The following is a 12,424-nucleotide window of genomic DNA, read 5'->3' on the forward strand; positions in this document are numbered from 1 at the left end:
TGGACACCGCAGGGTATGTCGAGTCTGCTAACCAGCACTGGTTCTGGTCAACTAGGTAGGTTGATGGCATGACATCTGAAGTACTGCCGGGAGCGAGTGCAAAATGCAAATGCAACATACCAATGCCGTGGTACACTACCGTACACTACCATACATGCATGCAGACCCGCTCTATCATGTAACGATGACAGAAAACGACGAAAAACAAACGCCTACCAAATGCGCTTCGCAACCATTTCATACCGAAAGACGCCCTGATACTCTCCCTCTTGCTTCTTGCCCTTGTCGTCCGCGCCGCCACCCGCTGGCCTCTTTCCGCCAGGACCCTTTCCGCCGCGCAGGCCCTCCGTCTTATCGGCGTGGATCCAGCGCTGCTTGTCGTCCGAGACCTCTACCTCGCCGCGGCCGCCGACACGCCGGCCCAGCGCATCGTACGACTCGGGCGCCGCGGCGCCGCGCGCGACGAGCTGCTCCTTGTGCTTCATCTTGACGTAGCGGTTGCGCGCGTACTTGAGCAGCAGCATGCCCAGCAGCAGCTTGAGGATGAGCAGCACGAGGAACGCGATGAAGAAGACTACCACCATGGTGAGCGCTGCAATGAAGTCGTCCGACGTCCAGGAGTACCAGGACCGCGAGTTGAGCGGCGAGCCGTACGGGTAGCCGTACGTGGCGCGCCCGAGCGAGTCCCTGATGAGGGAGTCGAAGCGGTTGAGGGCGGCCATCATGGCGGGCGACGAGGGTGTCGCCGACTCCTCGGTGAGGGATGTCTGCGTAGACTGCGGCAACGGCATGGGGATGTGCGTCGACAGAAACATGTGGTACGTCTGGATGGAGGCTCGAATGAACAAGCATGACAACGGAATCACCGCCAGTCCCAGACGCCGTGTCAATGATGGAGTCACAAACGCCTGCATTCGTTAGAAGGATCGCAACTTTAGAGTGGGCAGCACTTACGTTGGTGTAGTAGTCTTTGCACAGGATATCGAGCGTCCGGCTGTAAAACGTCGGCTTGATGTTGTTGAACTTGGTCACGTAGGCGTGCTTGATGCTATCCACGAGCATCTCGCTCCCCACCACGATCAAGAACGGCGACAGCACCTCGCCCGACATGAGCCAAGACGGCAGGACCGTAAAGCTGTGCGGGAGGATGGACGGCGGGTGCAGCGGCACTGGTCCGGCGTCGTCATAGGTCGAATCGAGTCCGGCCCCAGGCACAGAGAGCCCACCGACCTCGACGACGTTCCGCATGCCAATGATCAAGAGCATGATCCACAGGTGGAAGCGCTCCACAATGTCGGCGCACGTGAGCTGGAACAGATTGTCCTTTTCAAACCGCTTGAAGACGGTGCTCTTGATCTCGACAAATTGGTTGGACAACAGCAGGGTAAGGAGAGCATTGGAGTAGGAGTTGACGGCCACGTTGAGTGTGATGACCTGGTAGTAGAGCGCAATCGAGTGCAGGCAGTTGTATGCCAAGGCAAGCATGAACATGCCTAGGGGCAACAGAACCTTGGACCGGCCCGACGCGTTCCGCGAGAGTGTCTCCGAGCTGAATAGGCACTCGAGAATGTCCTGTCCCAGAGCCGACAGGAGCCGGTCTCCGACCTCGAGGATGTTGTAAATCACGTACAGCTTGATGGCCGATTGCGCGCGGATAAAGTGGTACATGCGGCTGGCATCGAGCGTCATGAGCGCCAGGGAACTGCATATGATGACTGCACCCTGCAGCAGGTCGGCTTTGTGAAAAGCGGACAAGCTCGACGGCGTCGACTTTGTCCTTCGGTGGCGAAAGGCGCCGGTTTTGGGACCGGGGTCGCGCGTAGGGACAGGAGACTTGAGCGTCTCACTTGCGCCATCTGCGTGCAGCTCCCTTCGCGTTTGCAGACTTCGCTCGCGGGGATTAGGAGTCTTCGTGTCGGTGTCCACGTGCAGCTCCCTGACCCGGCTTCTGCTCCGCGAACGATCGCCTTCCGAGGCGTTGCTCGGCCTGCGAGACTGGTCATGGCGTCCTCGTCGCCACAGACGGCCCAGACCGTACCAGACGTATCCCACGAGCCACATGGTCTCCTTGCCGACAACGTAGCCCCACCAGCGGATCAATATCGCCAACGCCATGATGAATCTGACGGGCAGGATCGTAAAGGTGTAGAGCCAGGCGTCCAGGCAGGCGAGCGCTCCAAAGTTGAGCACCCGCTCGAGGTACGGAGGCAGGAGCAGCACGTTCTTCAGGCGTTCAAACTTTTCGGAGCTGGACTCGTAGGGAATATCGTTCGAATGGGAGTGGTGGATATAGAGCGGGCTCGGCCGCTGCGCCGCGAGTTCGAGCTGCAGGTGAGTCGGGAGAGACATGGGAGGAAGGGGTATCATTGCGGGGATTGGCGACGGCGGACGCGAGCCCCGGGCAGGACTGGGTGCCGGGGCAGGCTGTTGGCTGGCGAGGCTTGGAGATGCGGACTGTATCGCGGGAGGCGGCATGTGGGCGGCGAGGAAGCCATTCGGGCCATCGCCGTTCAAGCTCAACGGAGGCGGCCGCGGAGAGGGATTGAACGAGAAGCGCCTGGGCGAAGACGAATACGGTGTCCCATCTGCAGGTTGGATCCTCGTCGTCGGCGGAGTGGACACTGTCCTTGGCGCATGTAGCGGCCGACGGGCGCTGTCGTCGAACTTCCAGTAGCCCCTTCCAGCTCTCGACTCGACAGGTACTCCGTTCGCCGTAGCATCGCCATCGGGATATAGCTGGCGAGCGTGTTGGCGAAAGTCCAGGCGCATCTCGAGGGACGGCGAGCCGAGGTCTTGTTGCTCGATGGAGAGCGGTTGCGGCGCGGGCGCAATGGGCAGCGAGTCCGGGGAACTCGTCAGCTCCTGCATCTCGGCAGCGGAGAGCCTCTGGACATTATCATGGCTCAGCGTCTTCTTGACGGGACCGCTGGCGCCTCTCTTGCGTGTCGAGTGTACGTGTTCAGAGCGGTCGTCGGTCCTGTGGTCTTTGTCTGCGCGCACAGGCCCAGACTCGGCCGCCGACTGCGAGCGCCCCCGGCCGGGGCTGTCGACCCTTTTCGAGCCATTAGCCGGCGTCGCGGGGCCGTGGGCGTGGTCGTGTGAGCCGCCGTTGACGCCGTTGATGCCATTCATGGTCGTCGGGCCTCCGCGGTTGAAGGGCTCGAAGGACGGGCCATGCTGGGGATTGATGGGGTCCGCGGAGGGTGCCATCACAGCGCTTGCTCGACCATTCTGGGCCTCGTAGATGCGGTGCGAGTCGGGAGAGCAGCGCGCAGCGTCGGTCGGTTGGCCCAAGAGCGTCGTCGTCGTCGTCGTTTGGTCGTCAAGCAAGGGCGGATGCAGACGACAGGTTTCTGTTGAGGTCATGGACGGCGCAGCAGCGGCTGATCCCTGTCACCGGGGCAGGTGGTCGGGGTGGCTTACAGGGGGGTGCGGGGTGGTTCGCAGCACTGGCCCAGACGCTGTTTCACCGTGTGTGGCAGCCGGTGGCCCCGTAAGTAACGGGCGGGAACTGCCAGGCACCCCCGACCCGCCGGGGCGGGATTGGATTTTTGACGTGCCGCAGGCGGCATTGACATTCGTCCACAGAGGATCCAAAATACTCCGCTGGGTCATTTCTCTACCCAGCACTACCAAGGTTGAGGCGCCTTCGCTCATCAACAAACACCTTTGGCTTGAGTTTTTCATTTCAATTGCTGCTACTTTGCACTTTTCGTAGTCAAGGTATCTCCTCCGTCTCAAGTACTCCGTACGCGCGCTACACCTTGGCCGCCAGTCGCTCCCGGCCCTCGCCGCCGCCGCCGCCAGGTAGTCACGCCAGGAAGGCGTCGAACCACGTCACGGCCTGCCGGAAGGCCTGCTCCTTGGCAAACTTCTGGACCTGGACGTCGAGCTTGCCGCGGACGGCGAAGCCGTGCTCGACGCCGCTGTACAGGTTGATCTGGTAGGGCTTGCCCGTCTTGATGAGAATCTCCTCGCTCTTGTGGCGCTTGTCGGCCGGGAAGATGGAGTCGGTCTCGGCGGCGGCGATGGACAGCGGGCCCTCGATGGCGGCGAGCTCCTCCTCGGTGACGAAGGACGGGTGGGCGAGGAAGCCGGCGGCGATGCCGCTCTTGTAGTGGCGGACGACGTACTGGTGTTTTGCAAGCAGTCAGTCAGTCAGCCGCCAAACACGACACGATAACAACGGAGGAGAAGGAGAAGAAGAAGAAGAAGACGAATAGCGGCAAACGCACCTTGGCGCCGAAGCAGTAGCCCACGGCGGCAATCTTGTCGACGCCCAGCTCGCGCAGGGCCTTGATGCCCGCCACGACAATGGGGTCGACCTGCGCGGTGGTGTGCGGGTTCTTGCCGTCGGAGCCCTCGTTGAGCCACTTCATAAAGTCAAAGGGCCCCTTGTTGTTGAGCGGCACGGGGTCGCCGTTGAAGGGGTCGATGATGAGCGTCGTGTAGCCGCTGGCGGCAAAGCTGTCGGCCATGAGCTTGCTGTTCTGCCAGATGCCGATGACGTCGGGGATGTAGAGGATGCCGGCGCCCGCGCGCGCCTTGCTCTCGGGCGCCTTGGCCACGTAGGCGTCGATTTGCTTGTTGTCGCCAATCTTGATGTCCTGGCCGGTGGGCGTGCCCCTGTTGAGTTGTGCGACGTCAGCTGTGCGCTCGCCGTCAAGGAGGTTTGCGGCGCTCGGTTCTCGGGCATGTCGCTGTGGTCGGGGTGAGTGGTGGTGAAGCGCTGCCCGCCCGCACTGTTACAACAGCCAGCTGCGGCGCGGGGCAGGGGGGCATCACCATTCATTCCACTTGACTGCAGAACCCCACGGCGGATGGGCATGGAGGTCTCGCGACTCACTCAAAGAGGGTGCCGACGCTGCAGCACGAGCCGGGAGGGTTGGACGACATTGTGTTCGGTGATTGTGTCTGTGGTGACTATGTGCTGTCGATGTGACGGGCAAGAGTTGTACGCTGTCGATGAAGCTCGGGTGAAGCTCTCCAGTCGATCGAAGGCAAAACGCCAGACGCCCAACGTTTTAATATTTATTGCACCGAATCCCATGTCCAAGCTGCGCTACGGCCCGGCGGGGTCTCACTTTTCGGGGACCATGCCGTCATGGCCCCAATCTCGGCAGCGAGCCCGCGCGCAACGACACTGTATGGATGGATGGATAAACAAGCGGTTAGTCAAGTTTGGCACCGCAGCATCTGCGGCTGCTGCTCCTCCTACTGCTGCCGCCGCCGCAACGCCGCTCTCGGGCCCGAACGCCATCAATTGCGGAGTTGTCCAGGTTCCATGATCCATCATCCGTGGGATGGATGATGCAAAAAACGTGCCCCTCCTTCGGCACATTTCGTTCGCGCAACCCACGCAGCCCACTACGACCCGCCACCGTGACAGGGGAAACTGTAAGAAAAAAAAACGTATACGCGCCAAACTGATCCTGCAGCCTGCTGCTCTCTCTCTCTCTCCCATGTCTGGTTCGACTGCAAGCGAGGCTCAGCCGCGGCGCTGGCACGCCCGTGAGAATTGTCATCAATCGGCCTGGCCCGTCGCCCCGGCACGTTCCCCCCCCCCCCCCCCCCCCCCCCGGCGCCGCCTCTCCACGGACCTTCTGCCCGTGGAACCCGAGCGCACGAGCCCGTGGACCCCCCGGAACCCCGAGTCCCTGCGTCAGCAAGCCAACTTCGGACCCTGGTGGTGGTCCAGTTGGTGGGAATTCCTTCCGAACTTCGCACCTGCTGCAAGGACATTCCGGAGTTAGGGCTTTGCGAGCCAGCCGCACCGCTGGACAACCAGGTTTTCAATCGAGGGCAGTGAGGCGCTCGACCTTGGCGTAAGCTGCTTTGGAATCTGTTTCTGTCTATATGCGCTCTCTGGCATTCTTCTTGCACATTCCCGGGGAGCAGGAAGCCGGGTGCTGCACCAGAAGGCGCAGAGGAGGACTGGTGGCATTGGCTTGCGTCCACGAGCTACAAGCTCCGCTGGCCGGTCTTCAGTCGAGTTGCGGCCCGGCTAAAGCCTCAACGAGCATTTCTGGTGCCCATCGGGCGCTGGGGGCAGTCCGCTCTATCCGTTTACCCTGCCCCAATCCCATTCAGCCTCGAGAACGCCGGTGCGGGTCTTGAAGTTTTGTTGACTCTCCACCGCGTGCCTACCTGCGGCTCTAGTACTCCGTAGACCACCCAATGGCCTTGATGCAGCGATTATATAGAAAACGCTGTACGCGCAGGCGACTGACTGCCGACTGGAAGCACACGGAACCAAGGCGTGTCAACTTCGAGCTCGCGACGCCTATAAACCCGGGGGAATGGCATCCCTTGTAGATCTACTTTGTGTGCTTGCTTGGGTCTTTGACAGATCAGTTGGAAGAATTGTCAACTCAGACCCCAAAGCCAGCACATTGAGTGAATGGGTCACCAGTTTCACACATGCTGATAACACCGTCAAATGCCAGTCGTATTTCCATTCCGAGCAGCAGGAGCTGCCAAAAGGCTTTAAGCATATTAAGCATCTGACTTGCTCATACTGGATGCTTAAATCAGGTTCGTCGCAACAAGCGCATGTCAGTCTCACTTAGCCATCTACGTAGTAACTCCCGTCTTGGATATCACGGTACGGGGAGTAGTGAGGGATCGGTTCTCTGCGATCGCAGCGACAGACCATGGCGCTTCCTCGAAACAAGAGCGCCACAGGCCAGGAACGAAGCATTGTCGCCATTGGGCCGAATGCGTTACAGCCTTACACGTGCCGAACCGAACCGAACCGAGCCTGCAGAACCTTATTGAGCTTGATTCGATGGTGTGTGTCGATGGTGTGCGTGCGTGCATCACATCAGAGATGTCCTTACGAAATACGACGCTTCGGATATCCCGATGGCCCGTTGCCGATGTCCCGAACCTGCCATTCATAAGCGCGGGACATGTGCTTTCGGCATTTCAAATGCAAAATGCAATTCAACTTGGCTGCTTTGGCGTTCCGCCGGTGGGACGGATCGAGCCTGGTCCGTGGCTATGAGGATGGCAGGCAGTGCGGGAAAGACTGATGCGTCTCCAACGAAGCATGGACCTGCGTTTATGTCAGTCGTCTCGCTCAAGTGTCCGACGTGACCAGCCGTCCGAGCTTTCGCTCCCCCTGCGGCGCCAGCACAATAAGGCAAGTCAATGTAGAATCGCAAGTAAATAAGAAACGTCGCTTCCATGCCTTAAGTCTATAGGGGGTATCTCTGACATGTAGCCGCACATCTCCTTGCCGAGGCCATCGCTCAGCCTGTCCCAACCCACACTATTCACTTCGCTCGCAGGCCTTTTGCCTTTCTCTTCTTGAACACAACCGGCGCGGCTCCTGTATCGGTACCCTCCTCCGCCTTGACCTCCGCGTTGCTGCCCTCCGCCGTCTCCGCGGCGGGCGCCTCGTCCGCGATCCCAGCTGACGCAGTGTCCGGTTCCTCCTTCACCGGCGCGTCTTCCTGCTTGACATCCTCAGCGACAGGTGTTGGTACATCGCCACTCTCCTCCTTCTTCACCACGTCTTCCTCGTCCTTGACCTCCCCCTTGAGCGGTAACATCGACCCGCTCAACAGGGCATCCAACTCCTTATCCTCCTCCTCGGGCGCCGCGCGTGTATCCCTCCCCCACTTCCTCGGCCGCTTAAACAAGCCCTTCAACGCCTCCTCCTCGTTGGCTCTGCGCTCCGCCTCCTCATCATCCAGCGCCTCCCGCTTCCGCACCCCCGTCGCCACCTTCTTCTTGTCCTCATCGGTAGCGCCGGCGACCACCCGCGTGTTCGTCACCGTCCAGTCCCCCGCCATGGCCATTTCCGTGCGTAGCTCGCTCGGCATCGCGACGCCCATGGCCGCTAGTTGCTCGCGCTGCTTCTTGCGCTCGGCCTCGAGTGCCGCCGGGTTCGAGGGCTTGAAGGTCGTGGCTGCCCCCGCGGTGCCGCCCGCCGTATGGCCCCTTGCTGATGAGGATGTGGATGAGGAGGACGGGCCCGTGACGACGCCATTTAGCCGTGCGATTTCTTGCTTGGCGCGCTCCTTGTCGCGCTCTTCGCGCTCGTGGTTTCGGTGCAGGTCTCGCAGCGCGCGCTTCACGGCGCCTTGGTGTCGGGCCGTGGCTTCATGGTTCTGCCGCTCGAGCTTGGTGTCGCGCACGTAGCAGGCGCAGTGTTTGCACCAGTATCTGGGCGTGGATTTCCAGTGTTCCGACATGGTGGCGGGGATGTGTGTGGTGGAGGTTGGCAGTCCGAACTCGCGATTCCAACATTCGAGGCTATCCCCTTCCCCGTCCGCTTACGTCATCGTGCCTGGCTGCCTGGTTGGGGGCGGGTTTTGACACCAACCGCCAACAACTCGCTGCTGAACATCTCCTCCACAAGATAAATACGAGCTCATCGAATTTCATTTGGTTCCAATTTCAATTCCATGGTAGCCATGGTTGATCTGTACCTATACTATGTGACAAGATTATCACTATGTTCCCTGATACCCTAACGTCCGTCCCATTCATTACATCCATCAGCTTCATAGCATGCATTCATTAAAGGGGGTTCGGCAACGAGCACATCCAATCCAATTTACACCGTGCTGTCACACCGATGTTCCATCAAACATGGCATATGCATCGCGCTACTGATTATCCCGCAGCCTTCCAGCTTAGAGGGCCAGGGCGGCGCCAAAGGCAGCCAGGAGGAGCGCCGGCGCGCCGGCGGGGTTGGCAGCAGCCGTGGGAACGGCGACGGCGCTGGTCGTGGCCGGAGGAGGTCGGACCGAGCCGTTCGTCGTGGGGGCCTGGGGCTGGCCGTCCGAGATCTGGGTGACGGGAGGCGGCTGAGCAGTGTTCGTGGGAGCCTGGGGCTGGCCGTCGGAGATCTGCGAGACGGGAGGAGGCGGCGCAGCGGTGTGCGTGGGCGCCTGAGGCTGGCCATCCGAAATCTGCGAGACAGGAGGAGGAGGGGCCGCAGTGTGAGTGGGAGCCTGAGGCTGGCCATCAGAGATCTGGGAGACGGGAGGCGGCGGCGGCGCGCTGGAGGGCGCCTGGGGCTGTCCGTCGGAGATCTGAGAAACGGGAGGCGGGGGAGCGACCGTGTTGGTCGGGCCCTGAGGCTGGCCGTCGGAGATCTGGCTGACGACGGGAGCAGAGGCGCAAGGAGTGGTGTGGACCTGAACCTGGCCGTCGCCGATCTGGCACATGGGGACGGGGATGGTCGTGGGAACAACCTGGGGCTGGCCGTCAGACAGGACAGTCACGATGGTGGTGACCTGCATGCTGGTGCCGACGGTGCTGTGGCCACCGTTGCCGGGGTTGTTGTTGCCGGGGTTGCCGCCAGAGCTGCCGTCGCAAGGCAGGACAGCGATCTCAATGGGCTCGCACTGAGCCGCCCAATGGCGGTCGTACAGGTTGTAGAAGTTACCAGAGAGGCAGCGGTAGAACACGGTTGACGAGCCAAGCGCCAGAGAGCCGTTGGTGCAGGTTGAGAAGCCACCGGTGTAGATGGCACCGGCCTGGGGAGGGCCGTCGAACTGGAATTGGTAGTTCGAGGCGATGTAGCCCGTGCGGTCCTTGGCATCCTTGAGGACACCGTTCTGGAGCGTCATGACCAGAGTCTTTTCGCTGTCGCAGGTGTTGCGCTTCTGCATAGCACGTTAATGAACTGCCCCTACTACGCTCCATGGTAAAGGAGGCTCACCTCAATGATGTCGCGCTTGCCCAGCGAGTAGACGGTGACCTGGAACTTGCCATCGCGCGACGGGCTGCAGCCGGCGGGCGCATTGCCGTCAGGCTTGATGATGCCGGTGACAGCGGCACCGTCGGCGTAGGTCGTGGCCGCGAGGCCCAGGAAAGCCAGAGGAGTCCACTTCATTATGGCTCTGCGATATGTTAGTGACTTATACGAAGCAGTGATGTATCCCATCGTAGAGTGTGGAAGCCCTCAGAGTGAGCCGACGACGTGGTGGAATGAGGTCATTCTTACCTATTTCAACGATTCTTAGATGAACCGAGTGTCGTCAACGAGTGGGCGACTGTGAGAGTGAGACAACTGAGCGATGGGCTGATTGTCGTTGCCAGCGATAGACGGAACGAGCAATCGGTCTGAGACGCAGCGAGCGCAACACGTGAAAGGCTTGACCTACGCACGTGTTTGAGCGAGAGATGTGACACGAGACAAACCAGGAGGAGCGGCCGGAGCGAGATGGAATGGGGAGGGGGAGATCATATATCCATGAACCGAGAGCACTTGGTCGGCGGCGACCAGAATAGGGCTCGCCTCCACCTCGATCCAACAGATCCAGGCGACAATCACCTCTGGATACGGCTGGGGAGGCGTAGCGCCGGCCCACTACATCCCGTCAGGATGGGCTCTAGGAGAGGACCGTCGGTCCACATCGGGGAGGTTGGGTGGTATCTCTGATGTCAAGCAAGTCAAGGTAGGACCTGCTCCGGACCAAATCAGACGGACACGGAGTTGACCCAGCTCTCGACCGTCTCGCCAATGAAACCCTCGCCCAGCGGTGGATCTCTACTTGAACGGCATTTTCTGGATTTCGCGTAAGCTACTTCGTACGGGACGAAAGTTTGTCACAAGGCTTTCAGGGCCTGGACGGCGCCCGTTGGGTCGGTTCGGGGCCGGAGTGCGAGAACAGTGACTCCCAAGCGCAGCGAACCTTGTTCGGCTGCCTCACCCATGAGGCTGGTGGGCAGTGGTACGTTGCCACGATGTAGGCCGTTGCCATGCCCCTGTTGCTACTGACAACGGCCCCATGAAGCCCAGAATGGGGTGGTGGACGGCCGAGGCTTGAGCAAGCTTACAGGCTGGGCAGGCTCACGTTGCAAGCCGGCTTGCCAGCAGGTTGCAGCAGCGGGGGGTTGGCAGTTCTCGGTGGCTGATCGGCGGGAATGTCTCAAGCATCATGCAACTCTGATGGGTGGGTGTGATGGGACTTGGGCCGACAGCTATCGAAAAGCCCCAACCTCGCGACCGTGTCGTCGAGCCGTGTTGCTTGCACGGCAGGGCTTGGGTTGCCGGAGACGCCCAGACTCGGCATGTCTCACAGAGGCATCACTTGATGCCATACTGACGTTTATACCCCAAAAGCAGATAGATGCCGTCGCAAACGACTTGCTCAGAGGATGCCGTGCCTTGTTGTTCCCCGTGCCATGACATGGGTCGACACGGTTGACCAGGGTCAAGCCAGCACTACTGTGGGCCATCCTTGGGGGATACCTTAGTGGACCTTGAGGAGGTGGAGGCGTGGCATCCGGCTCAGGCTCAATGTGTTTGGCGCTCGGAGTCGATAAGTGCTGGGAAACATTGCCGTTGCCAGACGGAAAAGACAAGAGAGCGTGAAATCATGCTGGTGGGGAAGCAGACGGGCAAGTGGCCCGACGACTGCGATTGTCACGAGAAGGACAGCAGTTCTCGTATTTTTGGTGTTCAGATGCCGTTGATCCGCGGGGTAACCAAGCAGGATAGAGTGAGAGCTACTGCCAGATAGCCCGCAGCATTCATCAAGCGTTGGATACGTGCGTCGGATGAGGTCAGAGACGGCTGGGGGGAGGCCGGTCCTGGTGCGGTGCGTGAGGGGGCGACGAGACGATCGCCCGCGGCCGTGGGCAGGACAGGCCAGAGCAGAAGGCCAGCCCCCTCACCAGTCGAGGCGAGCGAACGACGGGAACCGTACGAGATGGAGTGGTTGCGCATGCGCACAAGAGGAACGGACGGAGTGATGATGGTGTGTCGTCGCCGCGTTTCATGGTGGGGCGATCGCCAAGGAGGTGCCAGCGCGGGTCCTCGGAAACGGCTGTTGCGGCGCTGTTAGTGGCTGGGCGCGCTGGCGCCGGCTCCTTGCAGTGGGGCGGGTCCAGGGGCGGGGCAGCAGCGGCAGCCGCTGTGGATGCGGGCAGCTTCCAGGTTGTGCACGGAGGCTGTGGCAGCAGGTTATGGCCGCCGGCCTGCAGCCAGGCCTGCAGCGGTTGGTGCCAGTGGAGGGAGGCCTGGCGAGGCGCCCCGTTGGACGGACGGAACCTTGGAACGGCATGGAGTCCTGCGCGGCGGCCTCGGCCAGGGGCGCTCCAGCGAGTGGGTGGGGGTGGGATGGAACCTCAGGCGTGCCCTGATGGCACCTCACAGTAGCGACGGTTGGAAAAGTCGCTCATCATTCCTGTTGAATCGACGAAACGTGAGCGACGAGCCGACGCTTGAAATATTGTCAATTGGCGCTATTTCTCCGGCTTCCAGTCCAATTGCCTGGAGCGGACCTAGAAGCCACCAAAGAGCCCACGATGGCTTCGTATCCGTCCCAGCGCGACGTGCACCGAGCTGCTCCCTCGGAGGAAGAGCAGCAGCACCACCTTTCGTCCGCCCCCAGCATCTCGTCTGGACGCCCTGCCGGCCCGGCCTGCATCGTCCGGACCCCCCTCCCTAGCGCAATCG

General features: G+C 61.0%; 4 protein-coding genes across 4 annotated transcripts; all 4 read right to left on the reverse strand.

Annotated features, from left to right (window-relative positions):
• Positions 1–212: 212 nt before the first annotated feature.
• Positions 213–3,210, reverse strand: PLICBS_007798 (uncharacterized protein; the record flags this gene model as incomplete). Its single annotated transcript, XM_018321268.2, has 2 exons — positions 213–908; positions 955–3,210. 2 exons carry the CDS (start codon positions 3,208–3,210, stop codon positions 213–215), a joined length of 2,952 nt encoding a protein of 983 aa, XP_018181165.2.
• A 601-nt stretch (positions 3,211–3,811) lies between these two features.
• PLICBS_007799 (uncharacterized protein) lies at positions 3,812–4,896 on the reverse strand (the record flags this gene model as incomplete). Its single annotated transcript, XM_018321269.2, has 3 exons — positions 3,812–4,132; positions 4,236–4,626; positions 4,847–4,896. The coding sequence occupies 3 exons, from the start codon at positions 4,894–4,896 to the stop codon at positions 3,812–3,814; spliced, it is 762 nt and encodes a 253-aa protein (XP_018181166.1).
• Positions 4,897–7,277: 2,381 nt separating this feature from the next.
• Positions 7,278–8,201, reverse strand: PLICBS_007800 (uncharacterized protein; the record flags this gene model as incomplete). Its single annotated transcript, XM_018321270.2, has 1 exon — positions 7,278–8,201. One exon carries the CDS (start codon positions 8,199–8,201, stop codon positions 7,278–7,280), a length of 924 nt encoding a protein of 307 aa, XP_018181167.2.
• A 444-nt stretch (positions 8,202–8,645) lies between these two features.
• PLICBS_007801 (uncharacterized protein) lies at positions 8,646–9,853 on the reverse strand (the record flags this gene model as incomplete). Its single annotated transcript, XM_018321271.2, has 2 exons — positions 8,646–9,623; positions 9,680–9,853. The coding sequence occupies 2 exons, from the start codon at positions 9,851–9,853 to the stop codon at positions 8,646–8,648; spliced, it is 1,152 nt and encodes a 383-aa protein (XP_018181168.2).
• Positions 9,854–12,424: the final 2,571 nt, after the last annotated feature.

The sequence above is a fragment of the Purpureocillium lilacinum genome, assembly GCF_023168085.1.
Source record: "Purpureocillium lilacinum CBS 284.36 DNA, scaffold_5, whole genome shotgun sequence".
Lineage (NCBI taxonomy): Eukaryota > Fungi > Ascomycota > Sordariomycetes > Hypocreales > Ophiocordycipitaceae > Purpureocillium > Purpureocillium lilacinum.